The 25,545-nt window shown below is 56.1% G+C and overlaps 7 protein-coding genes across 7 annotated transcripts; 4 read left to right on the top strand and 3 right to left on the bottom strand.

Moving 5' to 3' along the window:
- Positions 1-1,308: 1,308 nt before the first annotated feature.
- Positions 1,309-3,591, top strand: BJ171DRAFT_492321 (t-SNARE). The gene is made up of 10 exons (XM_053109806.1): positions 1,309-1,454; positions 1,624-1,710; positions 1,877-1,973; positions 2,121-2,195; positions 2,278-2,448; positions 2,546-2,616; positions 2,715-2,858; positions 2,972-3,015; positions 3,114-3,177; positions 3,300-3,591. The coding sequence occupies exons 1-10, from the start codon at positions 1,425-1,427 to the stop codon at positions 3,423-3,425; spliced, it is 909 nt and encodes a 302-aa protein (XP_052970073.1). The 5' UTR covers positions 1,309-1,424; the 3' UTR covers positions 3,426-3,591.
- A 626-nt stretch (positions 3,592-4,217) lies between these two features.
- Positions 4,218-4,724, top strand: BJ171DRAFT_472276 (Sel1 repeat protein; the record flags this gene model as incomplete). Its single annotated transcript, XM_053108647.1, has 2 exons — positions 4,218-4,251; positions 4,351-4,724. 2 exons carry the CDS (start codon positions 4,218-4,220, stop codon positions 4,722-4,724), a joined length of 408 nt encoding a protein of 135 aa, XP_052970072.1.
- Positions 4,725-5,986: 1,262 nt separating this feature from the next.
- Positions 5,987-6,545, bottom strand: BJ171DRAFT_492318 (uncharacterized protein). Its single transcript, XM_053109805.1, has one exon. The coding sequence runs from the start codon at positions 6,530-6,532 to the stop codon at positions 6,014-6,016; it is 519 nt and encodes a 172-aa protein (XP_052970071.1). The 5' UTR covers positions 6,533-6,545; the 3' UTR covers positions 5,987-6,013.
- A 5,034-nt stretch (positions 6,546-11,579) lies between these two features.
- BJ171DRAFT_578463 (uncharacterized protein) lies at positions 11,580-12,470 on the top strand (the record flags this gene model as incomplete). Its single annotated transcript, XM_053113890.1, has 1 exon — positions 11,580-12,470. The coding sequence occupies one exon, from the start codon at positions 11,580-11,582 to the stop codon at positions 12,468-12,470; it is 891 nt and encodes a 296-aa protein (XP_052970070.1).
- A 1,350-nt stretch (positions 12,471-13,820) lies between these two features.
- BJ171DRAFT_455970 (uncharacterized protein) lies at positions 13,821-15,026 on the bottom strand (the record flags this gene model as incomplete). The annotated part of the gene is made up of 2 exons (XM_053108301.1): positions 14,612-15,026; positions 13,821-14,161 (listed from the first exon to the last, which is right to left on the bottom strand). Exons 1-2 carry the CDS (start codon positions 14,853-14,855, stop codon positions 13,821-13,823), a joined length of 585 nt encoding a protein of 194 aa, XP_052970069.1. The 5' UTR covers positions 14,856-15,026.
- A 1,482-nt stretch (positions 15,027-16,508) lies between these two features.
- Positions 16,509-19,622, top strand: BJ171DRAFT_492303 (S-adenosyl-L-methionine-dependent methyltransferase). Its single transcript, XM_053109804.1, has 4 exons — positions 16,509-17,265; positions 17,536-17,552; positions 17,712-17,907; positions 18,143-19,622. Exons 1-4 carry the CDS (start codon positions 16,617-16,619, stop codon positions 19,579-19,581), a joined length of 2,301 nt encoding a protein of 766 aa, XP_052970068.1. The 5' UTR covers positions 16,509-16,616; the 3' UTR covers positions 19,582-19,622.
- Positions 19,623-19,771: 149 nt separating this feature from the next.
- Positions 19,772-23,812, bottom strand: BJ171DRAFT_492300 (uncharacterized protein). The gene is made up of 8 exons (XM_053109803.1): positions 23,529-23,812; positions 23,113-23,350; positions 22,550-22,829; positions 22,401-22,412; positions 21,649-22,269; positions 21,209-21,378; positions 20,672-21,036; positions 19,772-20,174 (listed from the first exon to the last, which is right to left on the bottom strand). Exons 1-8 carry the CDS (start codon positions 23,540-23,542, stop codon positions 20,069-20,071), a joined length of 1,806 nt encoding a protein of 601 aa, XP_052970067.1. The 5' UTR covers positions 23,543-23,812; the 3' UTR covers positions 19,772-20,068.
- Positions 23,813-25,545: the final 1,733 nt, after the last annotated feature.

Raw genomic sequence — 25,545 nt, 5'->3', positions numbered from 1 at the left:
GATGTGCAAATAGCCGATGGCCAGCGGCGAGTCACACGCCCAGCCAGCCAGGAGCAACAATGCCGATCTCACCCACTCCATCGCTGGCCCGCAGTGTGCCTGGCGGCATTCCGTCGATCAGCGCCGTTATCCTCAGCGATTGATGCATCGTGACCCCACAATCAGCCAGTAACATTATCGGCCGCAGCAGGTGGCTTGTCCCCAAACAACACCGTCGAGCGGGAGACAGCCGGGCGTGAGAAACCGGGCTGAAGTACCGATCAAGCCCGCCAAACACTCTGGCCTGACGGGGGCATTGGGTGCAAGCCGACTGCTGCTCGGATGCAAGTCGGCTGCTGCTCGGATGCAAGTCGACGATTTGTCGCCTGTTCGCCGCCCCCCACACAACTGTCGTTGGTTGTTTGGTTGCCAGCGCAATCAGCGATCTGTTTGGACAACCAGCCACAGATGGCCGCCTGACACAGGGTGACTATAAAACGAGCGCGAGACAGCGCTTGCCCCTCGTCCACATCGCAACTCAACCACCACGATTCCACCGATTCCCTCGTTCTCCCTCACGTTCAATACCATGTGCTATCCCGTCAAGTGCGACAAGTGTGGCAAGACGACCTGGGGCGGCTGGTAGGAGCATCCATGTGCTTTAATGTCTTGGTTGTCTGGGCCAGCTGCACCGTTGATGTCTGGAACAGCCGAGCAGCATCCGATGCGATCGCACTGGCTGCCGCTCGCACTCATCCACATCGTCTGCTGCTTGCAACCCATTCTCATTCCGCTCGCATCCCCGCAACACGGCAGCGGCAAGCATGTCGACTCGGTCATGAAGGATGTCCCCAAGGACCAGCAGTGCACCTGTCCTCGCGGGTAAGTCTGGTGGCGACCAGAGCGATGGCAGTCGAGTGGATTGGTCAAGCACAAGGGTCGCTGACACCAGGCTGTTGCATTCACAGGGGCAAGTAACGGTGCCAATCGCACTCGACGCCGACAGGCCAGCAGGCACACCCCTGTCCATCCATCACTGTCCATATCCATATCCGTGATGAATACACCGACTCCCGCCAGTGTCTCAGTGCTTCATCAGCGAGCGGCGTTGCTTCTTGGCCAAGGGTGCAGTGTTGGTTGAGAGTGAAGGATGAGCCTCACGTGCGATCCCGTGGGGCATCGCCTCCCACGCGCAGCCCCAGCCCTTGCCCTTGTGTCACCGCGCTTCTTGGCTGTGCGACATCCCGCGCGGTGGCGGTGACATGCCGCCCGTCCATACACTGCCCGCCTCAAAACCAGCCCGTCGTCTCCGTCCTGGTCTTCCTGCATCCTTCTCAGTCCCTGTCTCTCCCAAGCGTTCTTGCCAGCCGGTCCAGCCAGCCTGCGATACCAGCTAATCCTGCACCACACCGCGTTTTGAATCTTTTCCCGCTTCATTCTGTAACATGGCCCGCAACAGACTCCAATCCGATGGGGTACGCTCTTCCTCCTGGTCTCGTTCGCAGTCTTGCCTCACTCGTTTCAACAGGCGCCCTGCAACCCATCATGTTATTCGACTCGCACCGCTTTCCAACTGCAGACCGATAAGAATAGGCGACTCACCTTGGCTGACACCGCTCGTGTGCTTGCGCGCTTCATTTCCAGCTCCAAGACATCCCCCTTCAGCCCGAGTCCGAGTCGCTCCTTGCCAGCGACGCTCGGGCTGCGGCCACTGATGCTGCCCTGTCTGAGGTTCGTGCACGGCACCCAAGCATCCTGCCTGATTCGCAGACTGCCCGTCCTGGCCTCGCTCCAGCGCAGTATGTGCTTTCGCGAGACCCTGGATACCCGGTCCATTTGCAACCGATCTTGTCGCTGCTGGACTTTTAACAATGATCCCCCTCCCTTCTGGCGTCAGCACCAAGGTCTCCGTATGCGCATCGCCAACATCGAAGCCAACATTTCTAACATCGAAAACTTGTTCGCCCGGCATCTGAGCTCGTCTTGGTCGAAAGGTAACGGGCCTTGCTGATCCCAGTCAGCTGGACAGATCGGGCATGCTGGCGCATCCATCGCCAAACCGATATCGGGATCTGTGTTCCGCCTATTTTCTTACGCCCAACTATTTATCTCATACAACTCGTGGCCATTGGACTCATCAGCCACCGGAAACGAGATCGATCGCCTGTCTGCCGAAACCAAGATCCTTATTCAGAACTCCCGCAACAACCTCAAGGGTGAGCGCCCCCCCCCACCTCGTCCTTCCTTTCGATTATGCTTGGCGGTAGCGACTGATGCAGCCTGTCGCACCTTCCTCAGCCCTGATCCAGGCCACAGGTTACATGGAGAGCGGCAAAATCGTCACCATGCGTCGACAGGAGGAGCGTTATCTGGCTCGCCAGCTCTCGGATGTCGCCGCCAAGTACAACAAGGTTCTTCTGTATATCCAGCAGCAGACAAAGTCCAGACTTGAGCGCCAGTATCTGATCGGTGAGTGTGCTCCGCTTCTCACCAGGATCAAGACTGCATTAAAGAGGCGTGTCGGTGCGCTCTGCTGAAGGGTGACAACTAAGATTCCACTCCTCAGTCAAGCCGAACGCAACTCCTGATCAAATCCAGGCCGTAGTCGAGAGCGGCAGTCCTGTCTTTGAGAATGAGGTATCTATATGTGCTGCGGCTTTGAGCTGACGGTCCAGGGGCCACCACTTTGCTTGCCTGGGGTTGGTTCACTGACACACTTGCTCGGGAACATCTAGCTTCTCGTTGGTCACATGGCTCAGCAGTCCGCTGCCTTGCGGGAAGTCAAGGACCGCCATGCCGAGATCCTCAAGTTGGCACAGGCTATCGCCGAGCTGGCAGCGCTCCAGGATGACTTTAAGGAGATGCTCAACTCCCAGCAGGTGAGGCAACAGACATCTTTGGCTCGGATCTTGCCTGTGGCGCGCCTTTGCGCACATTTACCCATGATTCGTCGTCGTATGCTCGTTGACATTGCTTGTGTATCTTTGTTCAGAAACAAATCGACGTGATCGAAGACCATGTCGAAGTGACTATCGAGTAAGTGACAATTTTGATGCTGAGGTCGTCATTGACACAGTGGCCTCGCAAAACTTTGCTGACCACGTTTCGTTGGTCCTGTGATTGTCAATGTCCAGTAACATCGCAAGCGGAACTCGGGAGCTCCATAAGGCTGCCGACAACAAGCTCTCGGAAAACAAGGTGAGCCCAGCGTCCCACGCCGAGGCATATCGTCCCGATGAACGAGTGGCATGCGTCTTTGGGAAGCATTGCTTCATCTCTGCCGACGATGCTGATGCACGTGTCTGCTATTTTTTCTTCAGTCCAAGCGCATCATGTTTGCTGTCATTGGCGCAATCATCTTGGCTATTATCCTGTACTTTGTCATCACTCACGTCAAGATCGGATCCACTCCAAGCACACCCACTCCCACGAGCGCACCCAAGTGATCGCCCTCGCATTTTTTTTTTTTTTTGCTTACTGCGTACCCAAAACCAAATCTGACGCCCTGCTGTGATTCGGGGCCGTCGTTATTTCTCTGGGTCTCTACACCGGGGTGAAGAGAAATTGGGACACATCGTCTCATTCGGACAAACACGGCGTTGTCATATCATATCACACACCTGTTCAAGTGGGTCAAGTCATTGCCCTGTGTGTGTGGGAGATGCATGGAGTGAGTGGGCACGACGGGGACCAGCGAGCCACTGCAGATTCAGTCAAGTACAGCTGTTTGTCCAGCATGTCTCCATCGAACACATGGCGAATGTATTGCAGGAAGGAAGCCGGCCCAGTGATCTTGGGACTTGGTGTGGCACTCATCCATTTGCTACAGACCAAATGCCCACATTGGTGTCCTTGATTCAATGCCAGAAGCACATCATGCAAGTGATCCATTTGTGTCCATCTGGTCACTGAATGCAAACCATGGCTCGCAGTGCAGCGATGCGGAAATCGATGGTGGTGTGTTTGACCATGAATGCGATGAGTGGGTAGGTGTATTCATGGTTAAAACGGGGGTGTCCCATTTCATTTTGGAAACGCTGTATCAGCATCTGAGGTTCGACGAGAAGTGGGGTGTGGTTTGCACTTTGCAGACCCGCCTCTGTGGTCCGGCACCTCCGAGTTTGCTCCCTGTGCTCGGATGAACATATCGTCTGATTAATCGGACGAAATCAACGCGAGGCTTTATGAGAATCGACTAGTCCCGTTTCGACGGGTATTCTCATATCCCTTCCAGGCGAATGTGCAGGTTTGGGGCAAAGTACGACTGGCTCTGTAAGCATCTGATGGCCATGTGCCTGGAGCATGGGTGTGGTGTAGATCGCGACAGAAAAGCAACCGTCGTTATCTTCAAAGAACTCGCCAAAAAAAAAGGCCACAGCGACAGCCAGTACTGGATCGGTGATTGCTACTTGAATGGTCGTGGTGTATCGAAAGACAACAAGCAGGCATTCGAGTGGTACAACAAGTCGGCCGACCAAGACAACTCGTACGGGCAGTGGACGGTTGGTTGGTGCTACGACAATGGACATGGAGTCGCGCAGGACCATCTGAAAGTTGTCGAGTGGTATCGCAAGTCGGCTGAGCAGGGCAATCGATACGCACAAAATTACCTCGGTGAATGTTACCAATATGGAGACGGCGTCCCAGAGAATATCGACACCGCCATCACCTGGTTCCGCAAGTCCGCCGAACAAGGTCATCAAAGCGCCATCGATAGACTCAAGAAACTCGGCCAATGGCCCTGATCCCCGAGTCCCTCCCGAGTTCCACTCCCAAACAACAAAATCACAACACCAACCTTGCAAGCAGCCAAGCAAATCGCGCCGCCACCACCCACCATGATACCAAAGAGTGGACTTGCAAAGTGGTTCCGATGAAGCGGCAATGGCCGAGTGATGTTGTATTTGACAGTCAACACATCCAATACATCCAATACATCCAATACATCCAATACATCCAATACATCCAATATACAATAGTGCTGTCTCAGAACAATCGCTGATGCTGATCGACCGAGAGAACATCGAGTGACTCGATAGCGACAACTCGACCACTATCATCGATACTCGTTCTGCAACCATAGATACCGAGCACGACCCAGACCATCCCACGCCACATGGTACCGACAAATGGATGCAAAGGCGACGAATGGCCTGTATCCAAACGGACAGCGGTTCGCCTCTCCAGCCGCCAAAATAAGAAAATGGCCACACTGCAGCTTTCTGGTCCACCCTCGATCCAACCCAGGGACGCCGAGGCACGCCAGCGTATGTGGTCAGATCATGGGAGGATGAGACCAGTCCACTGGAGTGCAGCCTGGCGACTGAGAGAGGACTCTTTGGACCACGAATGACAAGTACCACTTCCTCTCGATCCACAACTGCCAGGACACGAGCATCATCAAGAGCGATCTCGTCCGTATCTATGCCCACCTCAATGCCAGTGACCATGACTTGACCAGTTCACCGACAAGGCCGATGCCACCATGGGCTACCAGTTCGAGTTTCCAGTGTGGAAGGAGCCACCACTCTCAAACATCCTTGTCCATACGCAAGAGAAGCCCGAGTTGATCCACTTGACCAAATGACATGATCGAGATGCCGGACTTGTACCTTCCTCAGTTGCGATCTCATTGGGGTCTGGATGGACTGGAGTTGCAACGGTCATCATCACTCAGAGTTCCACCAGCGATAATGCGGGAGAAGGCAGTGCCTCAAGATGTCCGCGACAACTAGTGTCTGCTCTCGATTGGGTCCATGACCAAGTGCGGTGTGGACTGTCATAGATTGTGAGGGATTTGGACTCGCTTCGGGTTCGGCAGCCGCAAAGCAGGATCATCTCACACCGCAACACCAGAGCCGTCCTCCAGTACGAATATCACACACAATCTGATCGGACGAAGTGAGATGTCGGAAGTAGGAGATAGAAAGCTGGATTGGAAGAAAACTAACCGAAACGGAGTGGAGTGGAGTGGAAAATATAGAGAATATTACCAGGAGAAAGAACACATGACACTGAGCAACTCCATGCCGAGCTACCTCGAGAATCGGCCAAAAGTGTACTCGAACGAATCGCTGAACACAACTCGACATCCCTTCGGAAGCCCGGAAATCACCTTTCTAAGTCTGAAAGAGTTAGCATATCGGCCAAACATGCCATCCAACAGGGAATGATGTGATGGCCTTATACTTGAATCCAAGTGCAGTGTCTTGAGAGAGGGAAGCCTGTCGACGAGTCCGCTGACTCTCTGTATCGATCGAGGGACGTAAAGAATCTCGAGCTTGGGATACGAGGGAATGTCATCCAGCGACTCCAATTCGCAGCAAGCTTGCAAATCGATGACTTTGAGGGAGCTTTGACTGACACGCAGATCGGCCAGGCGCACAAATTGAGTTGAGAGAACGAGATGAATGAGGTTTGGCATGCTTGGGAGTTGGGTCAAGATATTGTGGGGTTTATGGGTGGAGATTGTGAGCTTGGTGAGGGATGGGAGCGCCTCCGGGACGTCCACGAGAGTCTCGACACTGGCTGGAATGTCGAGCTCGAGCAACATTGGCACATTTGACAGTCCAGTGAGTGAGGTTAGTCGGCCGAAGCGAGGCAGGCTGAGCGCTGTGAGCGAGGGCAGTTTCTTCGGCATGCCAGCCAGGGATTCGACAGACTCGGGAAGTTTTAGAGTTTGTAGCTTTGACATCTCAGGTATTCCTTTGAGCGACTTGAGTTCAGTGCATCCACTCAGGTCGAGTGTTGGAAGGGTGGGCAGTTCCTTCGGCATGCCTTCCAGAGACTCGATGGACTTGGGTAGCTGGAGTGTCACCAACTTTGGCATCTCAGGCATTCCCTTCAGCGACTTGAGTTCAGTGCATCCACTCAAGTCGAGTGTTGGAAGGGTGAGCAGTTCCTTCGGCATGCCTTCCAGAGACTCGATGGACTTGAGTAGCTGGAGTGTCACCAACTTTGGCATCTCAGGCATTCCCTTCAGCGACTTGAGTTCAGTGCATCCACTCAGGTCGAGTGTTGGAAGGGTGGGCAGTTCCTTCGGCATGCCTTCCAGAGACTCGATGGACTTGAGTAGCTGGAGTGTCACCAACTTTGGCATCTCAGGCATTCCCTTCAGCGACTTGAGTTCAGTGCATCCACTCAGGTCGAGTGTTGGAAGGGTGGGCAGTACTTTCGGCATGTCCTCCAGGGACTCGATGGACTTGGGGAGTTGAAGTGTCTCCAACTTTGGCACCTCAGGCAGTCCTTTGAGTGACTTGAGTTCACTGCATCCACTCAGGTTGAGCCTCGTAAGCATGGGTAATACTTCCGGAATGCCTTCCAGGGAGTCGATGAACTTGGGTAGCTGGAGTGTCTTCAACTTGGGCATCTCGGGCAATCCATTGAGTGACTTGAGTTCAGTGCATTCTCTCAAATCAAGCCATGTAAGCATGGGCGGCTCCCTTGGAATGCCTTCGAGGGACCAAATGGACTTAGAGAGTTGAAGTGTCTCCAACTTTGGCACCTCAGGCAGTCCTTTGAGTGACTTGAGTTCACTGCATTCTCTCAAATCGAGCCATGTAAGCATGGGCAGCTCCCTCGGCATGCCTTCCAGGGACTCGATGGACTTGGGGAGTCCAAGTGTCTCCAACTTTGGCATCTCAGGCATTCCCTTCAGCGACTTGAGTTCAGTGCATCCACTCAGGTTGAGCCTCGTAAGCATGGGCTGCTCCCTCGGCATGCCTTCCAGGGACTCGATGGACTTGGGGAGTCCAAGTGTCTCCAACTTTGTCATCTCAGGCATTCCCTTGAGTGACTTGAGTTCACTGCATCCACTCAGGTTGAGCCTCGTAAGCATGGGCAATACTTCCGGAATGCCTTCCAGGGACTCGATGGACTTGGGGAGTCCAAGTGTCTCCAACTTTGGCATCTCAGGCATTCCCTTCAGCGACTTGAGTTCAGTGCATCCACCCAGGTCGAGTGCTGTAACTTTGGGCAGCTCCCTTGGCATGCCTTCCAAGCTGATCAGTGGATCAGCCATCTGATAATTATGCATGATGGTCAGCTCTTGGATATTGGAGAGTGTCTTGGGCCATCCGGACACTTCCATAAACGACACATTCTCGAGTGCCAGTTGCCTTCCCCTTGCGCTGTCGATCCCTGGGATGTCGAATGGCAAAAGCCTGGAAACAGAGGTGTTTCCGTCCGTGCGTCGAATTGGTCGAATCGTGGAACCGTACCATCCTTCGACCACTATCGGCCACTGAATTTGAAAGTTTTGGCTTTCAGCGATGGTTGTCATATCCTCGACGGATAGCTGCTTGGATCCATTTGGCTTTGCTTCCTCGGGGAAGTGGAACTCTGGATCGGTCACCTGACAGTATCGTTGCACTCGGTTGAACAACCGTCTGTCTCGATAGGCTTCAGTCCAGAGCTCGTTCTCCTTCTCCAGCATCGATGAGTTGGTTGGCATGTGCTGGTTCCGGCGAAGCGCATAGTAGAGGAGCCCTTGCGCCACTTTCAACCGATCGATGGAGGGATCGACACCTTCGAACAGGAATTCGGGTGTGATTTGCAATTTAGGGAATAGCAACCGTTCCCTTACTTTGCCGGTGTTGAGGATGGCCCGAGTCTGCTTTGAGACCCTGACTAGTTTTGCGAGCAAAGGTACACTCGCAGCGCGAATGAAAGCTTCATTTGTGACCAGGATGGTGAGCAGGTCGAAGCGAGCGAGGTCATCTTGAACAGCCAGCGATGCCATCGGTGCTCCTTGGGTAGCAGATGGCTTGGTGGGTGGAGGGGCGGAGTGGGTGGGGCTTGTCATGAGCGAGACGGCAACAGGAGGACGGATGGAGGCAAGATGGGAAGACGGAAGCAGGGGGGCGACAGGAGGGAGACAGCCGAGGAGAAACAGAGCGCCCTCGTCGATGATACCGATGTGGCTTAGGATACCGACGTCACGCTGCCCGATGTTCCAGACACATGTGCCACCGTGTGTGACAGAAACTCGGTTCCATCCACACAACATTCGATCCACAGAACAACACTCCCTGGTGTTCCTGGATATCATGGGAGAAGCTCTGGGACAGGATCGAGGAGCGCACCCCATGCACGATCACCCTCAGGCTCCTGGAGGCCATGTTCGACGATGTGAAGATCCAAGTCGTCAGCAAGAGTCGTCGGTCCAATCCGGTCTGGCTGCAGAAGGGACTGATCCAAGGATCGGTCCTGAGCCCGCTGATGTTCAGCGTGTTCATCGACGACCTCCCTGGGAAACTCCGGGCAGACGGTGGAACAACCCTAACCACCACCCGAGGACGAGCCGTCCAGGTCAACTCACTGTGGTTTGCCGACGATGGGGTGCTCATCTGCCGCCCCAACCAGACCCAGCGTCTCCTCGACATCTGCGAGGCCCACAGCATCGAGAATCGATACCAGTTCTCGCCCCCGAAGTGCGAGGTGATGTTCACCGAACAGCACCCAGAGAAGGATGCCAAGGTGCACCTATACGGCAAGGAGCTGCCAGTCGCCAAGGAGTTCCGGTATCTCGGAGCCATCGTCGACATCAACGGCTTCAGGATGGACCGCCAGATCCAGAACCTCACCCACAAGGCTAGAGGTGCCGCCGACAAGCTGGTGAAGCACGGAATGAGCCTGGGCCGATACTCGGCCAAGACAGTGACGAGGGTGTTCAAGACCTTCGTTCGGCCCATGCTCGAGTATGGACTGACCTTCGAAGTGCTCACGAAGCAGCAAGCCGTGATACTCAGACGAGCACAGATGCACTGTCTGACCCGACTCTTCAGAGTGGTGCGGAACACATCCTATGGAACGATGCACCTTGGATGCGGTCTCATCACCCTGCCCAACCGCCTCAAACAGCTGGCCCTTCAACACCGAGCCGTCTGGGAAAACCGTCTGGACCACAACGACAAGATGGTCTCGATGGTGTTGAGATATTCCCGCATCCAGCCCAGCCTGATGGATGCATCCCTCGGCTCCCAGTCCTACCTCGACGAGTACTGGCGGCAGCTGATCGTGCTGAAAGAGCAGTGCCAGCCGGACTACCCGATGAAGGAGCTGTTCAGGAATGGCTACTACCAGCTCCCAGGGCCACCAGTCAAGCTGCAGATTCACATCGAGGACGCGCAAGGCTTCGACAGGTCAAAGGAACTGACCTCGGCCCGCACCGTGACGACGACCATGTCGGGACTGTGGGCCGAGCGAGGGCCCAAGAGAGATCGATACTATCACAACATGATGGTAAGATGGACCCTCGGTGCCTTTCCTGGACACCCGTATGGCCACTATCGGCTGTGTGTCTCCTGCACGAAGAGCCGAGGAGAGTTCGTTGCGATGTGCCGGACCCACACCCAGAGCTGCGTCGGAAGAGGCGGCTCGTGGCAACGGATAGTGGAAGTGCTCAAGCTGCGGCACCCCGAGTGGCAAGAAAGCGGCCACGAAAAGGTCGGTCCGATCGATAAGCTCCTGGACCTGACGAACGTAGTTGGCTACTACGAGCTGGATGGCATGAGAAGGTTCAACTGGCAAGACCCGGATGTCCATCTCCTGTGGCGAACACTCCGAAGGGTGTTCAAGACGCTGATCATCGCCAAGGCGGGGTGGAAACCCCCCAGGCGATAGGCGACATGGCCGAAGCAGAGCGAGAGATGAGGGATGACGGCTCTCATCTCCCCCAGACTGCTCGTTAGGTTGATCACAGCCTCCCTTTCCTCCAACATGTACTGCTAAGGCCGACCAGGCCTTGATGGCTTTCAACTGAAATATAAAAAAAAGGAACTGCTCATTGATGTGACTGCCAAGGCGATCCGGAGTAGGGTGGTTGAGCGTTGTTGTTGCATTGCCCTATTCCTTACACATCCTGGTTCGTATCGCATCCACTCGCCTATGAGAGCGGTGGGAGTTACTTGACATCCATACATCATCGACCAGGGAAGGGATCAGTGGATCAGTGAATAAATCCAACGACTCGCAATCCCTTCAACCGCTGGCAGGATGTCTGTACCCAGCCCCCAACCCAGTCCTGAAGCCCGTCGCCACCCACATACCTGACTGGATGCACCGTTCCGCCCGAGGCACCCGGCAGAAGGGCGTCAGAATCGTTCGTGGCAACATGCCCAAGGAGTTCCCTCTATCAGCGAGAGTGAGGGTCAGCCTGTCGTTAGAGTGGTACACTGCAATCCTGCTCGCCCTTCGCGACGCCGCGTGCAATCCCCAGACCCGACCTTGCTTGTGCCTCTCGGCACAATGGCCCCACTCCTTGATTCATTGTTGATGTGCGGCGTTGGCGCCTGTTGGGTTTCCGGGGTCCCGCCCGCGATCTCGGTTGGGCGGGGCCATTTCGCCTCAAAGAATCGGCACCCGCAATTCGCTCGAGCGCGGGAACCGGCCCTTCCATTTTCGATCGCATTCTTGTTCTCGGCACCAAGGACCCACTGCCCTTCCCAATCCCCTGCTCCATATCTTGCCGCTCCCCAGCCTGCACCCAGAGGGCTCCTCACAAGCCTCAGTCTCCCGTCTTGAGAGTATCTCTGTCGCACTTGCTGCTTCACACTTCCATCCGTCACTGCTCCATCGTTCCAGTTGCCTCATTTGCTGCCATGTCGAGCTCCGGAATCCGCTATGCCGACTATCTCGGCTGGACATTTACTCCGGCTGTCATTGCCTCGGTCATCTTCTTGGCCACCGACTTCCTCCTTGTATTCAACTTGCTCCGCTGCAAAGTTCCTCCGGCCAGATCTACCTTTTATGTCATGATCGCCTGGGCCACCCTCCGTTCTGCCGGCATGATTTGCCGGGCCCTCTCGACCACCGACCAGCTCGGCTCCAACCTCGGTCTGTTTATCACTACTGCAGTGCTCATCAGCGTGGCCCTCTTTCCTCTGCTCCGAACATTGATTGCCAACCTCCTTCGCGTCCACGTGTCCGTCGATAACATCAAGCGCATCCACGGGCTTGTCCAGGCCTCTCAGCCATCCAACGTGCGGGGCCGCCAGCATGGCAACTTCAAGCACTTTCAGAGCGTTTCGTCAATGGCTCTACTCGTCATTATCGTCGTGCTCATTAGTGGTGTTGTCTGGATCCTGAACACCCCCGCCGGTGTTGCTGTCGATCCAACGGCAACGACTCTTCGACTCGCCGGTACCTGGGCCCTCGCCGTCTTCACTTGGATCCAGTTCTTTGCCTGTGTTCGTGCCTTTATTGTCGTTCTGGGTTTGCCAAAGCGCATTCGCTCCGAGACTCACCTAGTCGCCAACTCGATCATCTTGATCTTCCAGTCCGTGATGCTGATTATTCGGACCATCTACGGCCTGTATGCAATCGGCGCCATTGGGACGGTCGCGCTCGCTATCCCTGAGGGTATTTACTATTCTCTTGGCCTGGTGACAGAGCTTTTGTATGTCGTCCCCTTCTTGATCCCGAAGCAGGTCGAAAAGATGGAGCCCGTTCCTACCGAGTCTCAAAAGGAGGCTCAAACGGGCGACATCTAAGTAGCAGCTTGGGCAAAGTCGCTGTGATATGGATCCACACTTCCGAGCCGACTCTCACTTTGCATACACTGTTCTCGCATTCCTGGAGTCCTTTGCTTCTCGCGAGTCAGTCAGTACTTCACAATTCAGTTCATTCTTGTTCGCGCCCGATTCTTGATTGCGATTGCTCGAAACTCTGTCGATTTGTCGGTGGCATTCAATACACCTCTTTCAAGTGAATGCGAGTGCGGTCCCGGCTGCTGTTGAGTGGCCAATACAGGCTGTGTTCGCTGGGCATTCAGGACAGTGAAAGCAGAAATGGCTGAGCGACGGGATTGTTGATGCATTGGTGGCGGGCAAGTATTCAGAGCCCAGACGATCCTGCTGCCGGAGAAGGGTACCGCATGTTCTGTTTCACATCATACCGAATTGAAAATGACAACGATTGCACATCGAGTCAAATCCAAAGCCCAGTCGATGAGGACTGTGTTCGCAGTGCGGTGTGTGATTCATTACCAGTGGCCCCAAGAGAGGAGTGCGTCAAATCTGCGGAAACCCGGCGAGGGATCTTTGTAAGGCTATAGTGCTTCCAGCACTATCCACAAGGAGAGTACTTCAGAGTCCTATTGCCTGCTCCTCGCTGAGGGTCTCGAGGGCCAGTCCATATTCGATCATGGGTTGGGTGAGTCTCTTGAAGATGCTCGCCACCGTCTTCGACAAGCACTGATCCCGGCGCATTCCATGCTTTACCAGCTTGTCGGCAAGGCCTTTGGACTTGTGGGCGAGATGCTGAATCTGATGTCCAGTCGGTAAAGTGGATATCGACTATGGCGGGTGTAATTGGATAATTACACTCTCTGAACTCCTGAATAGTGGAGATCTACGGAAACAACCACAATGGACGTCTCGGTACTGGAGAGGCGGGTCGACTTGCTGCCTGCATTCAACAGTCCCAAGTGGCGATGTTGGACGGGATGACACTGAGTATCTCCACATCAATGGTTGCAGAGCCAGGATCGATGCCGAGTGTCGAGTGTGGAGTGTAGAGTGTAGAGTGTCGAGTTGTCGTTATCGAGTCACTCGATGTTCTCTCGGTCGATCAGCATCAGCGATTGTTCTGAGACAGCACTATTGTATATTGGATGTATTGGATGTATTGGATGTATTGGATGTATTGGATGTATTGGATGTATTGGATGTGTTGACTGTCAAATACAACATCACTCGGCCATTGCCGCTTCATCGGAACCACTTTGCAAGTCCACTCTTTGGTATCATGGTGGGTGGTGGCGGCGCGATTTGCTTGGCTGCTTGCAAGGTTGGTGTTGTGATTTTGTTGTTTGGGAGTGGAACTCGGGAGGGACTCGGGGATCAGGGCCATTGGCCGAGTTTCTTGAGTCTATCGATGGCGCTTTGATGACCTTGTTCGGCGGACTTGCGGAACCAGGTGATGGCGGTGTCGATATTCTCTGGGACGCCGTCTCCATATTGGTAACATTCACCGAGGTAATTTTGTGCGTATCGATTGCCCTGCTCAGCCGACTTGCGATACCACTCGACAACTTTCAGATGGTCCTGCGCGACTCCATGTCCATTGTCGTAGCACCAACCAACCGTCCACTGCCCGTACGAGTTGTCTTGGTCGGCCGACTTGTTGTACCACTCGAATGCCTTGTAGTCCATCCATACTCCCACTTCACACGAGTAGCACACTCCCATCCAGAACTGGCTGTCGCTGTGGCCTTCGTTGGCGAGCTGTTCAAAGATACCGGCTGCCTTCTCCTCATCCTTTGTGGTTCTGAATCCATGGAACAGACACACGGCCATGAGATGTCTGCACAGCCAGTCACGGTCCGATCCCATCTGGCAGAGATTGAAGAATTTGCAGGCTACGGGTGAGTCGGATGAGGTTGAACTCCAATATGCCAGACACTCGTCCTCTCCGAGCTTGAACACATCCGACTTGTTCTCTCGGATGATCTTGACACCATTCTGCTTGTCTTGAACGGTGCCCCGGCCGAGGTAGTGCATCCATCCGACCATGTGGGTGGCGATGGGTTTGATGATCGGATCCGAGGACTGGGTGCTGACCTCCTGCCAGTGACCAAGAGCAGCGACATCGCTCTGTTCGACACCATGGCCGATGAACGAGAGCCAGCCACGGAGGAACACGATATGGAGTCGACCGTCTTCGCTGCCCTTGTCGGGAGCCTTTGAGTACCACTCGATGGCTGTGTCGTAGTCTTGTTCGACACCTTCGCCACTTTCGTAGCATCGACCGAGGGCGATTTGGGCCTGAGGGATTCCGCGTTTTGCAAGACTACGATACAACTCGACAGCCTTGGCGTGATCTTGGTCGACTCCAAGTCCGTTGAGATAACATCCGGCTAGGTGGAACTGAGCCATTGCGTGGTTTGTGTGGGCTGCGTCATTCAGGTATTGGATGAGCTGCTGACGCTTGTTATTCTCTTCAGGTTCATCGTCATCGACTGCTTCCCTGTCGAGATCGACTTGGAGGATCCGTGCCAGGAAATACGAGGCCGATGCATTGCCCTGGTATGCTTGATCTTCCAGCCAGGATCGGTCGGCTGAGCCTGGATTCGCGCAATGCAGCGAGAGGGCGATTTGGTCGCCGGGGGTGAGGCCGATCCGTAGCCGCCCATCTGGATGACACAGTCCTGCATTCTGACACCATTTGTGGAAGCGAACCACCTTGGAGCTTAGGACAGGACGGGCTCGCTTACACACTTGGAGGAGGGTTGCGATGGTGTTGTGGTCGAGGGCAAGCTGGAAGGTGTCGTTGCAGCAGATGATGGTGAAGATATCTGGGTTGTGTTCGAGTGAGTGCTGGGTGATATCGGGCATCGACGAGGTTGTGCTGGCTTCAGCTTGGCTTTGGTGGGTGGTTGATGATGTCGTGGTTGAACCAGGCTCATTCATGCTGGCCATGTTGACGGAGGCAGGAGGGAGGCAAGTGGATGATGGAGATAGACAGGAGACAGAAAGGCAGGTTGTGGCGAAGCAAGCCAAACCCTGGCAGGCCAAACCCTGGCCATCCAACACACACACACAAGCCTGGCTCGATCCGATGGTTTGCTGGCTGGACTCGGTTTTGCTCATTGCACTGCCATAGGTACTGCCACAGTCATTGAACATGGAATCGATCATGAAATCGAGCCTCGCGGACTCAGCATACAAGGCCAGATGCAATAGCCATTCCATATAGTTCCACATCGATATCAAAATTGCGGCACCGAGTACCACATCAAGCAGGACCTGGGGTGGCCAAGGTTACCATTGCGGAGATTGTGAACGGGTGATACATTCAGTCCATCAAGAAACGTGACAGTCACTTTCTGGCAACAACAGCTCAAGTCTGCTGGTCCGTAGGCTCCAGTGGGCAAGCCGTGCGATTGTTTTCGGTCCTGGTTGGCAATCTCTTTGTGTGGTGCATTCACTCGATGTGGGAGTGTGGTGCATCCACTTGACCCTCTGGACAGATCCATCGTTTCCCGATATCAAGATACTCGGCCTTCTCGAATCACTTGGCTTCCGGCACTGTGAGCACACCTGGAGATCGAGTCGCTTGAATCGCCGTCGCCTGGGTGGCGCCTTTCACTTGCGCGGAGTCATCTGGGCGAGAAAGCGTCCTTGATTCAGATCCAGAATCTCATCGCTGGATGGTCATGGCCAGCACGCGATGTTTGAGCGATAACATTCACAAACGACCAAAATGCGTTTTTTATTGGATTGGCTCAAATACACCCTCCCATCACTCGTCATGGCCAAACGGTGGGTCTCAAGGAGCCGACAGGCAGAGCGACTCGAGCCAAGTCTTGATATCGAGGAGCCACATTTGCACGGAGCCGTCCAGAGGGAGGAATGCATGGCAGTCGATCGTTGCCGCAGGAGATCGACCGAGTGCATTCACAACCATGCCCTCAGTCCCAACCAAATCACTGGATTGTCCGCCGGGCCCTCTGATGCCAGAGCAACATGTATACTGCTCTGTTTCGCTCTGGAATATGCTTTGCTGCCGGCATTTTTGCTCCTCCAACAAAGCCCGCTCGCGGTTTGTCGGGTTGTGCATGATCTTGCCATCCCTCCTGCTCGGCTGTTTCTCCCCTGGTCGTTTCTTTGGCTGGCGATCCGCCTTTGTCTCATGCGATGCTCACACCGACGTCTTATGTGCGATGGAGGCCCTTTCGCGGCCGGTACCCTGTCCTCTGCATCCAACTGCAGCACTATTCCAAACCCCACCACCTCAAGAAAAATGTCTGGCGTCTCAAACAAGATCGCTCGGACCTGCAAGCCAGCCGGGTGCTTCCGTCGGCCTTTGTTGATCGGATGCGAGCCAAGCTTGGCAATGTCGAGGCCGAGCGGCTGTTCAAGAGCATCATGACGGAGCCTGCCGTACCCTCCATCCGACTCAATCCGTCAAAGCACCCGACGATCCCGATCTTCACATCTAGCGACTTTGACTCTCCGAAGCTGCCGACAGATCTATCTGCCGATGACGCTGCCGATGTTGATGTCAATGCCGATGACGCTGCCCCTCTCGATGCCGATGTCGATCCTGAGGGACCCGAGTCCACCGGCTCCCGCAGCACTGAGGAGCTGGGAGAAGCTGTGCCCTGGTTTGCCCAGTACGGCCGTATTCTGCCTCGGCGGCCGCTCTACCAGCTCAACCCGCTATTGAATGCCGGGGTGTTTTATCCTCAAGATGCCTCGTCGATGCTATTTCCGCAGAGCGTCCCGGTTCTGCAGACGAAGAGTGCTCGATCGGACGACCCCCTCGTTGTCCTGGATCTCTGTGGTAAGGGATCTGGAGCGGCGAGATGGTATCCCATGTGAATCGGGCCTGGTTTGGTTTGGATCGAGCTCATGCGGCTACTGAATGCATGGCGACGCAGCCAGTTGCCGTGGTTGCGACGGACTGTTCTGTCGCTGAAAGGTCCGGGACCAGTCGGGTGGCCAACAGGTTGCTGCATTGTTCGTCTGACGGACCGGTGTTTTTGTGATCTTTCTGCTCCCGACTCTCTCTCTCTCTCGCTGTTGCATGAAATGAACCGATTTGGGCCTGTAGCGGCTCCTGGAGGAAAGGTATGTCTGGTGTGCTTGTGTCCAAGCTCCCGCTGGAAATCAATCGGTTGGTCTGGGAGGAGGCGGGCACAATCCAGATCTATCTGAGTTGGGTTTGCCCACACTCACCCTCCACAATTGCCGGATGTGGGCGATGCCGAAATCGAACGACCCATCTAGACCGGCGTGATCGCCTCCCTCCTCGATCGATCCAACAGCGTCATTGTCTCGAACGAGATTGTCGGGCAACGCGCGGCAGTGCTCGAAGAGATCCTGAGCAAGACGGATTTGCCAGGCTCGGCTATCACCCAAAACCGAAGCAGCGACTTCATCGAAGCCGGTCTGGAGGAGACCTTTGACGTGGTGATTGTGGATGGTACAGCGACCGCTATTCTGCCGGCGAGGGAGGGCGCTGTCATGGCTTTGGTGTCGTGCTGATGTGTCCTCGCTGTGGGGATGCCCTGGATATGTCGGCCATGATCGCTCGCTGCGTATGATCGCTTTTCGGCCACGGTTGCCATGTCTTGGACGATATAGCCAAGTAATAACGGCGTCTGTCTTGTTACCCCACATCCATCCTTTCTCCGACTTCAACGACTTACCACCGCCAGCTCCTTGCAGCGGCGAAGGGCTGTTTCGCCGCGAACTATCGAGGTCTGTCGTCGGCGAAGCCATCCAGAACTGGTCTCCAAATTTGGTTCGGCAACTCTCACGGATCCAAAAGACGCTCCTTGACGATGCTGTGCGGCTGGTCCGGCCCGGAGGCACCCTTGTCTTCATGACCTGCACCCTCGAGACGGAAGAAAACGAAGATAACGTCAAGTGGATCTGGAGCCGATATGGGTCCTACCTGGAGCCGAATCCGATCCCGATGGCCTCGAACTGGGGTGTTGTCGCTGTCGAGGTTCCCGTGAGTCCCGGCGACTCAGCCTTCCAGCCGGAGGACACAATCGACGACGACGATGGCGAGAGCGACCACGATCTATGGCTGGACGACCCGAGCTCGAGCGAGCCATTGCCAGCACACGACCTCGAGGAGCAACCGTCCCAACAGGAACAGGAACAGCACCCTCACCATCCAGTGTACTACTGCCTGCCGCATCGGGTCCGAGGCGAGGGGCTATTCCTTGCCAGTTTTACCGTCAAAGCAATCCCGCCCGAGATCCGCGAGCATCTGCCACGACCAACAAAGACCAAGAAAAAGTCCAGATCCGCTCCCACCAATGCTGGCACCAGGTCCTCCGCCACGGCCAACAGCAGCAGCAGCAGCAGTGGCGATGACAAGCACCGATCGTTGCGTCGCCCGACACGCAAAGAGTGGCAGCAGTGCAAGGACTACATCCGCCTGGATCGGCCGCAGGATCCTCTAGGCGCCAAATATCTGCCGTTGATATCGACTTATATCAAGCCAGCGCGGGAAAAGTCTGGAAACGGAGAACATGGTCGCGAGGGCGACGGCAGACAATCTGCAGCGGGGATGCCTCGGCGACTTGTCCATCTCGTCCCGGCGTCCGTCGAGGCCACCCTGACTCGGATTGCGTATTCGGGGCTCCAGGTGCGCAAGCTTGGGGTGGTCGCTGGTGAGATCCAAAACGACCGATTCGTTCCATCTGCAGAGCTGGCACTCTCGCCGTTCTTGCGCAAGGGGCAAGTTATCCGGTCGCAATCCAAGGCGTTTGCTGAAGAGCAACCAACAAACGATCAAGTACTTGCCCGATCGGATTCATCGCATGGCTCAACGATCCCATCCGAAACCCTCCTGGGTGACACGGCCTCACCCTTTCCAACTTCACAAGATTCCCGGGGAGTGTGGGCGATTGAACTGGATAGGCAGCAGAGCCTCTACTACCTGCAAAAGAAGCCGATCCCGGGTATTGACCAGATCGTGGGGCAACACAACCTGCAGTCATGGGGCGTCGTTTCGTATGGCGGCTGCGGGCTCGGGTGGATCCGGGTGATCGACGACGGCAAGCGGAAACGGGTCAACCAGCACTACCCCACCGAATGGAGAATCCGCAAAAACCTGGGTGATCTCGAAGACATTCGTTAAGGATTCACCTTGACTGTGTGGGCGAGTTGGGTGGGAAGGGAGGGAAGGATTCGAGCCGGCGTCGATTGGAAGCCTGGAAGTCGGCAGATGCTGGATGAGCGCCTGCGGAATCATGACCTCCATGTGACGCACGAGCACAGGATGAAACACGGCGATCTTAGCGCATGGCGTTCTCTTGCTCGAGTATGATGGCAGACAGGATGGAGGGCCCACTGGATGACACGAAGCGGTGGACGGACGTCCTCAATAGGCTGCACTAGCTGGCCGTTTGCATCGGTGTGGTCTATTGGCGTGCGGGTATCAAGTCAACGAATATGGGAAGTGGCCGAACGGAAACAGCAATCCGTCCCTGCGACACAGAGATCTTCAGACGCATCAGGGCTGCCTCCCTGGTTGATGTAGTCTCGGCGAACTCGTCTCCGATTCCCCGATCCACTCGGGATGGGGGGGGCTGGAGGGATTTCGGGGCAAGGTTTGGCTGAATCTGCTAATAGTAGATCCAAGCCAAGCTCCAGAGAAGATCGGTCGAAGCAGATGGCGGAGAGTTTGCAAACATGCCAGTGGAGAGCTCGGTAGCGGCACTGACAGAGTTACTGATTGAGAGTGAGTAAATGTCGGAGAGAGAAAGAAGTAAATACAGATTCATAAAGGCGGGGCAAGAAGCGGGAGGGGGACATATCATGGTTGCTGTAACGAAAGAGGGCCAAGCTATGGCCAATGTACACATATTCGAGTGGGGCAAGCGCAGAAGCAAAATGAAGGCTCCGTGAGGGGTCTATATGATCTCAGCCAAGTTGCAAAGGGCTGCTCTCACGCTCGACCGCGCTGTGTTGCTCTGGGGAAACGGAACTGCCAAAAGCCCACCGTTATGATGGGAAATGCCGAAGGGCGATAGCGTGGTGGTGGTGATGGTGGTAGTGGTGATGAAGGGGTGAGAAGATATGATACAGGGACATGAGAATGCAACGGAATTCATAGGCACGGATGCAAAACTCCCGCAGACCACAGACGACAACCCCCATCGTAGCCATAAATCCACCGATCCTGACTGCGCACACCAGACACTCGGCAATCTTGTGTTGAGGCATACCTCTCCAGATAGCTGATTGGGAGCCACGGTCCAAGGGCGGTGAACGACATTTCGTGATCTGGCGGGTCGTGGGAACGGCGGTACTGGCGAACCAGCTCAGACAAGTTTGAAGGGTACGGCTGTGGGACACGACAGAGAACTCTCTGATGAATGTCGCTAAAGATGGAGTATTTCAGCTTTCGTATCTCGCAGAGCTGAGTGATGGATATGAACTTGGAGATGTGCTCAATGAAGCGTGGGATAGCGGCCTCGCCCTCGTAGACGATGCCTGCGTGCTCGGTCTCGACTATGATGCGCATGGAGGCGTTGCCCAACAGCCGTGGCACATCGGTCTCGGGCTCTGCTTTGCAGAGGATGTAAAATGTCTGCCGCGATGACGGGGAAGGGAAGGGGCATACAAGAACGGAAATAAATGGACCGAGATGGTGGCCGGAGCGCTGGCGATAGTGGCGCGGGGATTGTCCTAGCAAAAGGTGGGAATCCACGACACTGACATCAAGCGCAAGAACCCTGCAACACACGTAGGTTGATTCGTACCATGGATGCGATGAAAAAGTAAGGGTAGCTGATTCCCATGTTGAACGAGGTCAGGCTCGAGTCGATCGCGCAGCTCAAGTAGATCATGTTCTCGACACTGGATCGCAGCTGCTGACATATCATGTAGTTGGGAAGTGTCGCGGTGGGATCCTGGGGCCGATACCACAGCTCTGGAAAAGAGATGAAGAAATGCGAGACGATCGGGCGGACAATGATGGGGTTGGGTTGCGTCTGCGTGAGCCAAGCCGGTACCAGCACGATTACGGACAGACGAGACAGGCGAGGCAGATGTGCTCGAGCGAGATGGCGTCCAGATATCAAAACTTCGACAAGCACAAGCCCCAGTTACGATATGCAGACATGGGCGACAAGGAGGACAACATAGCTTGACCACCGTGCCGTGAGACACAGTTCAGAGTGCTGTGAGAAGCCGGCGTTACCTTCGATCATGGCCGGGTAGTGCACTGCCAGAAGCGTCGAGTAGAAGAGCATGTTGAGGGAGACGAGATCCATGACGTTCGAGACACGATTGAGACTGGAGAGCTGCTGGAGGTTGACAACCTCTCGAATCCAGTCTGGGAGGGAGGCATACCACCTCCACAAACTCTGCGAGGCTTGGTCTTTGAAAACAATGTACTCGGCTTTGAGTTGAGCCTGTTGGTTGGCATTGGGGTCGCATTCGATGGGTCCGTCGTTGTAAAGGCGTAGGTACTTGACGGCATGGCCATGGATCTTTTGCAGGAACAGGATGTCGACGGAGAGGTTGGGCCCGACGGCATTCGGGGCGAACATGGGCCTCTCTTCGTAGGACCAGGCGGCTTCATTTTCGGGCGACTCATAGGGCGGCAATGCATCGAACCGGAGCTCGTGTGAGTGGGCAAAGGGCATGAAAGGCATTCCGGTCACTCGGCACTGGAGCACATGGCAGTGATAGACGATCCGGCGGATAGATTCGGATGCCTCACGGCCCAGTTCGCCCTGTTGAACCAGGGCGGTTTTTTGGCTGTAGAGATAGTTGGCCATGCGGCAGGCTTCGGCAGTGCAATGCACTTGCAACTTGACTTTGGGGAGGGGTATGCACCGTGAGCAGTTGCAAGAACCGAATGAGCACGGCGGAGTGGTATGTGGATCGAGAGATGCACAAACATGAAGACTGTGCTCGGTGAGGAGCGACCGACGATAGATCACTTACAGGAGTCCGTCACTGGGGGGAAACATTGGCGATGCGAGCGTTGAAAGGACGGTCAGCAACAGCAACAGCAACAGCAACAGCAACAGCAACAGCAACAGCAACAGCAACAGCAACAGCAACAGCTTGTTCGGGCGGAATAGGCTGCTCACTTTGGCCATAGTAGGCCATCAGAATCAAGGTTTGGGCCACATCGACAGAGGGCTGGTCGACGACTGCAAGGAGAAGTTGGCGGGCTTTCTCCGCACAGGAGGTGTGGATGGGCTTGCGTTCGGCCTGTGACGGCGGCTTGACAGACGGCGATCGGACAGAGAGATGCCAGAAGCCCAGGGCAAAGACGATCGCCTTGAGATACTCGGGCGCTGAGTCGACAAAGGCTTCGAACGGCTTGCGCTTGATGACGCCACAAATGAGATACTTGGGAACGATTCCCTGGATGCAGAGCAGAAGTGGGTCAGTGTGCCCGCTCGACACTCGCATACATGAGTCGCATATCCCGGCTTTTGTAGATTATCGAGCGGCACAGGAGCCGAGGCAAGCAGCTTCTGGTACAGGACAACGGCTGCTGAGCACCAAGGACAATCGTGGCGAGGCTTAACCGGGCCAGGGAGCCGTTCAGCCAAGCCGAGTCGAGTCAAGCAAAAACCGGCCAAGCCAAGCCGAGCCAAGCCAAGCAAAGTCAAGCCTGGCCCCAAACGACAGGTCAGTACGATACCTTGCAGAAGCGGTCGTACGCTATCATCTTAAACTCCTCTGGTATCTCGTGGGGCGTCGGCCCAGGCAGCCACGAGGGCCAAACATGCTCAGGGTCGACAATGGGGGATGTGGCTGGGCTGCCTTGGGCGGTGGAGAGCCGGGAGTGAGAGTAGAGCTGTTTCCAGGCCAGGAACTCGTCTCTGAGCTCAAGCTCCCTTTCGCGGAGCGTAATTAATTTGACGAGCATGAGCCGATACCTGAGGCAGACAGTGGTTGATGCGGGTTGGCGCGGGTGGGCCGTGGATCAACGTGTATACCCGGAGCCGAAGCCTAGAGTTGCATGGATCGCGCCTGCCAGAGACAGCATTGTTCCTTCGGGCCGGTGGCTGGCAGCGACCGCAGCACCGGATTGTGGGCGAGGGAGATGCAACTTACTTGTCGTCGGCCATGGCGAAACAGGTGTGGATGGTACGATGGTGAGGTGCGATAGAGTCAGGCTGGCGGCGGGCGCGATCGGGGGAGACCGGAGAGGCGGCCGGAGGGGCAGCAGCAAGGAGGAAAGACCGAGTCCTGCCTGGGTCGTGCGAAGGCTGGCTGGTGCTGCAGGACGATCCCGACGAGGCGGGTGCGCTGGCAACGCAGTGCAGCGGTAGGTTGGGGCCGATGGCATGCCCTCGGGCGTGGGCAGCAGGCGAGTAGGCTTGCTTGATTGCTTGCGGGGTGGATTGGGACAGCCCGGACAGACGAGAGACCCCGGCACGCTTCCAACAGGCCCAGCAGACGGACAACAGCAACCAGGGGCAACATGGTGAAATATGGGGCTGCGGAGCGCTGTGCCGATTGGCGGACCGGACTCCGCCGCTGGCCAATGGGCGCGGGCGCGTGGCGGGCGCGTGACGGGAGCGTGTGACGGCTGGCTGGATCGGGGTCGAGGGCGGATCGAGGGCGGGTCGAGGGCGGGTCGAGGGCGGGTCGAGGGCGGGTCGAGGGCGGGTCGATCCGCTTGCGCCACGCTCCCCCCGCGCACAGCCGCCCGGGCCACGGCAGCACAGGCTCGCCGCCTTGGAGCAGTGCACCACTCGCGGCTGAACGCGCTTGTGCAAATGTTTGCGGCTGTGGTATTGGATGCGGTGAGCTTGTTGGTGGTGTGTTTGGTTGACACTGTGTGGATACTGTGTCGATGCTGTGCTGGCATGGAATACCATGTCCGTGCTGGTACGGAATACCATGTCTGTGCATCATCGCTTGCATCTGCCCATCGTCTCTGTCCACCATCGCTTGCATCTGTCTCTCTCCGTTGTCTCCCCATCTCTCGGCCATCGCCCAGCCACCACCCGGCCGTCGCTTCAGCCAGTGGTGCTGCCGCCCGCACCCCTGCCGCCTTGTGCCGTCCCTGCTGACCCTTGTGCCCGTCCTGGCGTGTTGCGGCCCCGCCGCCCCGTCGCACCGGTGTCTCCGTGGCTGGTCCCGTTCCCACGGGCTGTGCCCGGTCGCACGGGCTGTATGGCTTTTGCTGCTCTGTTCTGTCAGTGTTTGTTTGTCGTCTGCAGGCTTTGCTTGGCCCACCCTCTGCCATTCCCGTCGGCCACTGGTCAGCCACTGGTCAGCCACCCAGTCTTAACTTGCAAAGTTCCGCCAGTCTTCTCAGCACATCCAGTTCCTGGTCGCTACAGACACCCTCGTCCTTTCCCGTTCCCGTTACCGATGCCGTTACCGCTGCCCTGTCTCTGCATCAGCCGTCTTCTCCCGATGCACTTGGCAGCCCCGGGGCACCCGCCCTCTCATGCATCTCGCTCATGCCCGCCATGTTTGCCCAACATGTCCCAGTCGCCCCTGTCTTCATGCGTCGTCGCTTGTGCTCCCAGTCTCCACGCGTGACATCCCGCGATGTTTGCAGCCATTCGCCTCAAGCACTTCCGTGGCTCGTCTCCGTGCTGCTCGTGTGCCGCCTGCTGCTTGTCGTGGCTCGTCCTTGCTGCCGCATCCGTCGTCCCACGCTCGATCCCGCCCGAGCCGCCGATCGGCCCTGGCTGCTCTTCCCCTCGGCATTTGGGTTTCCTCAGCACTGGCTTGCCGTCAGCCCTCTCCTGCTCTTCCTCCCGCATCTCCCGCATCTCGCGCCGCCGTCTTAAAAGCACCTGCCTCCGCGCCGCCTGCTGCTCCTGTCTGTGCAAAAGTCCAACCCCTCCCCTTGCATCGGCTTCTCTCGTCTCTTCGCGGCGCACGGCCTCGCTTCTACCTTCTTGGTCGTCTCCGCACTTTTGGCCCACGCCCTTCTTTCTCCTTTCCTCGTGCCATTTTCCTCCACCTCCACCTCCACCACCTCCACCACCCTTGGGATCCCCCATTCATAACCATCTGCCCACCATGTACGGAATGCACGGTGCCGGAATTGCCGGCGCGGCCTTCAGCCGTCCCATCAACGTCAAGTCCATCAGCAACAACAACACCA

Source organism: Polychytrium aggregatum (assembly GCF_025602895.1).
Source record: "Polychytrium aggregatum strain JEL109 chromosome Unknown BJ171scaffold_6, whole genome shotgun sequence".
Taxonomy (NCBI): Eukaryota; Fungi; Chytridiomycota; class Chytridiomycetes; order Polychytriales; genus Polychytrium; species Polychytrium aggregatum.
This window is presented reverse-complemented; position numbering and strand designations above follow the sequence as displayed.

Coding starts and splice junctions, on each gene's coding strand:
- BJ171DRAFT_492300 (XM_053109803.1), bottom strand. Junction 22,830..23,112: donor CGTACGACCGCTTCTGCAAG/GTATCGTACTGA, acceptor CTCTGCATCCAG/GGAATCGTTCCCAAGTATCT. Junction 21,037..21,208: donor ACTTTTTCATCGCATCCATG/GTACGAATCAAC, acceptor TCATCGCGGCAG/ACATTTTACATCCTCTGCAA.
- BJ171DRAFT_492318 (XM_053109805.1), bottom strand. CDS start 6,532: ATGTTGCTCGAGCTCGACATTCCAGCCAGTGTCGAGACTCTCGTGGAC.
- BJ171DRAFT_492303 (XM_053109804.1), top strand. CDS start 16,617: ATGCTCACACCGACGTCTTATGTGCGATGGAGGCCCTTTCGCGGCCGG. Junction 17,908..18,142: donor TGACGTGGTGATTGTGGATG/GTACAGCGACCG, acceptor TACCACCGCCAG/CTCCTTGCAGCGGCGAAGGG.
- BJ171DRAFT_492321 (XM_053109806.1), top strand. CDS start 1,425: ATGGCCCGCAACAGACTCCAATCCGATGGG. Junction 2,196..2,277: donor CTCCCGCAACAACCTCAAGG/GTGAGCGCCCCC, acceptor CACCTTCCTCAG/CCCTGATCCAGGCCACAGGT. Junction 3,178..3,299: donor ACAAGCTCTCGGAAAACAAG/GTGAGCCCAGCG, acceptor TTTTTTCTTCAG/TCCAAGCGCATCATGTTTGC.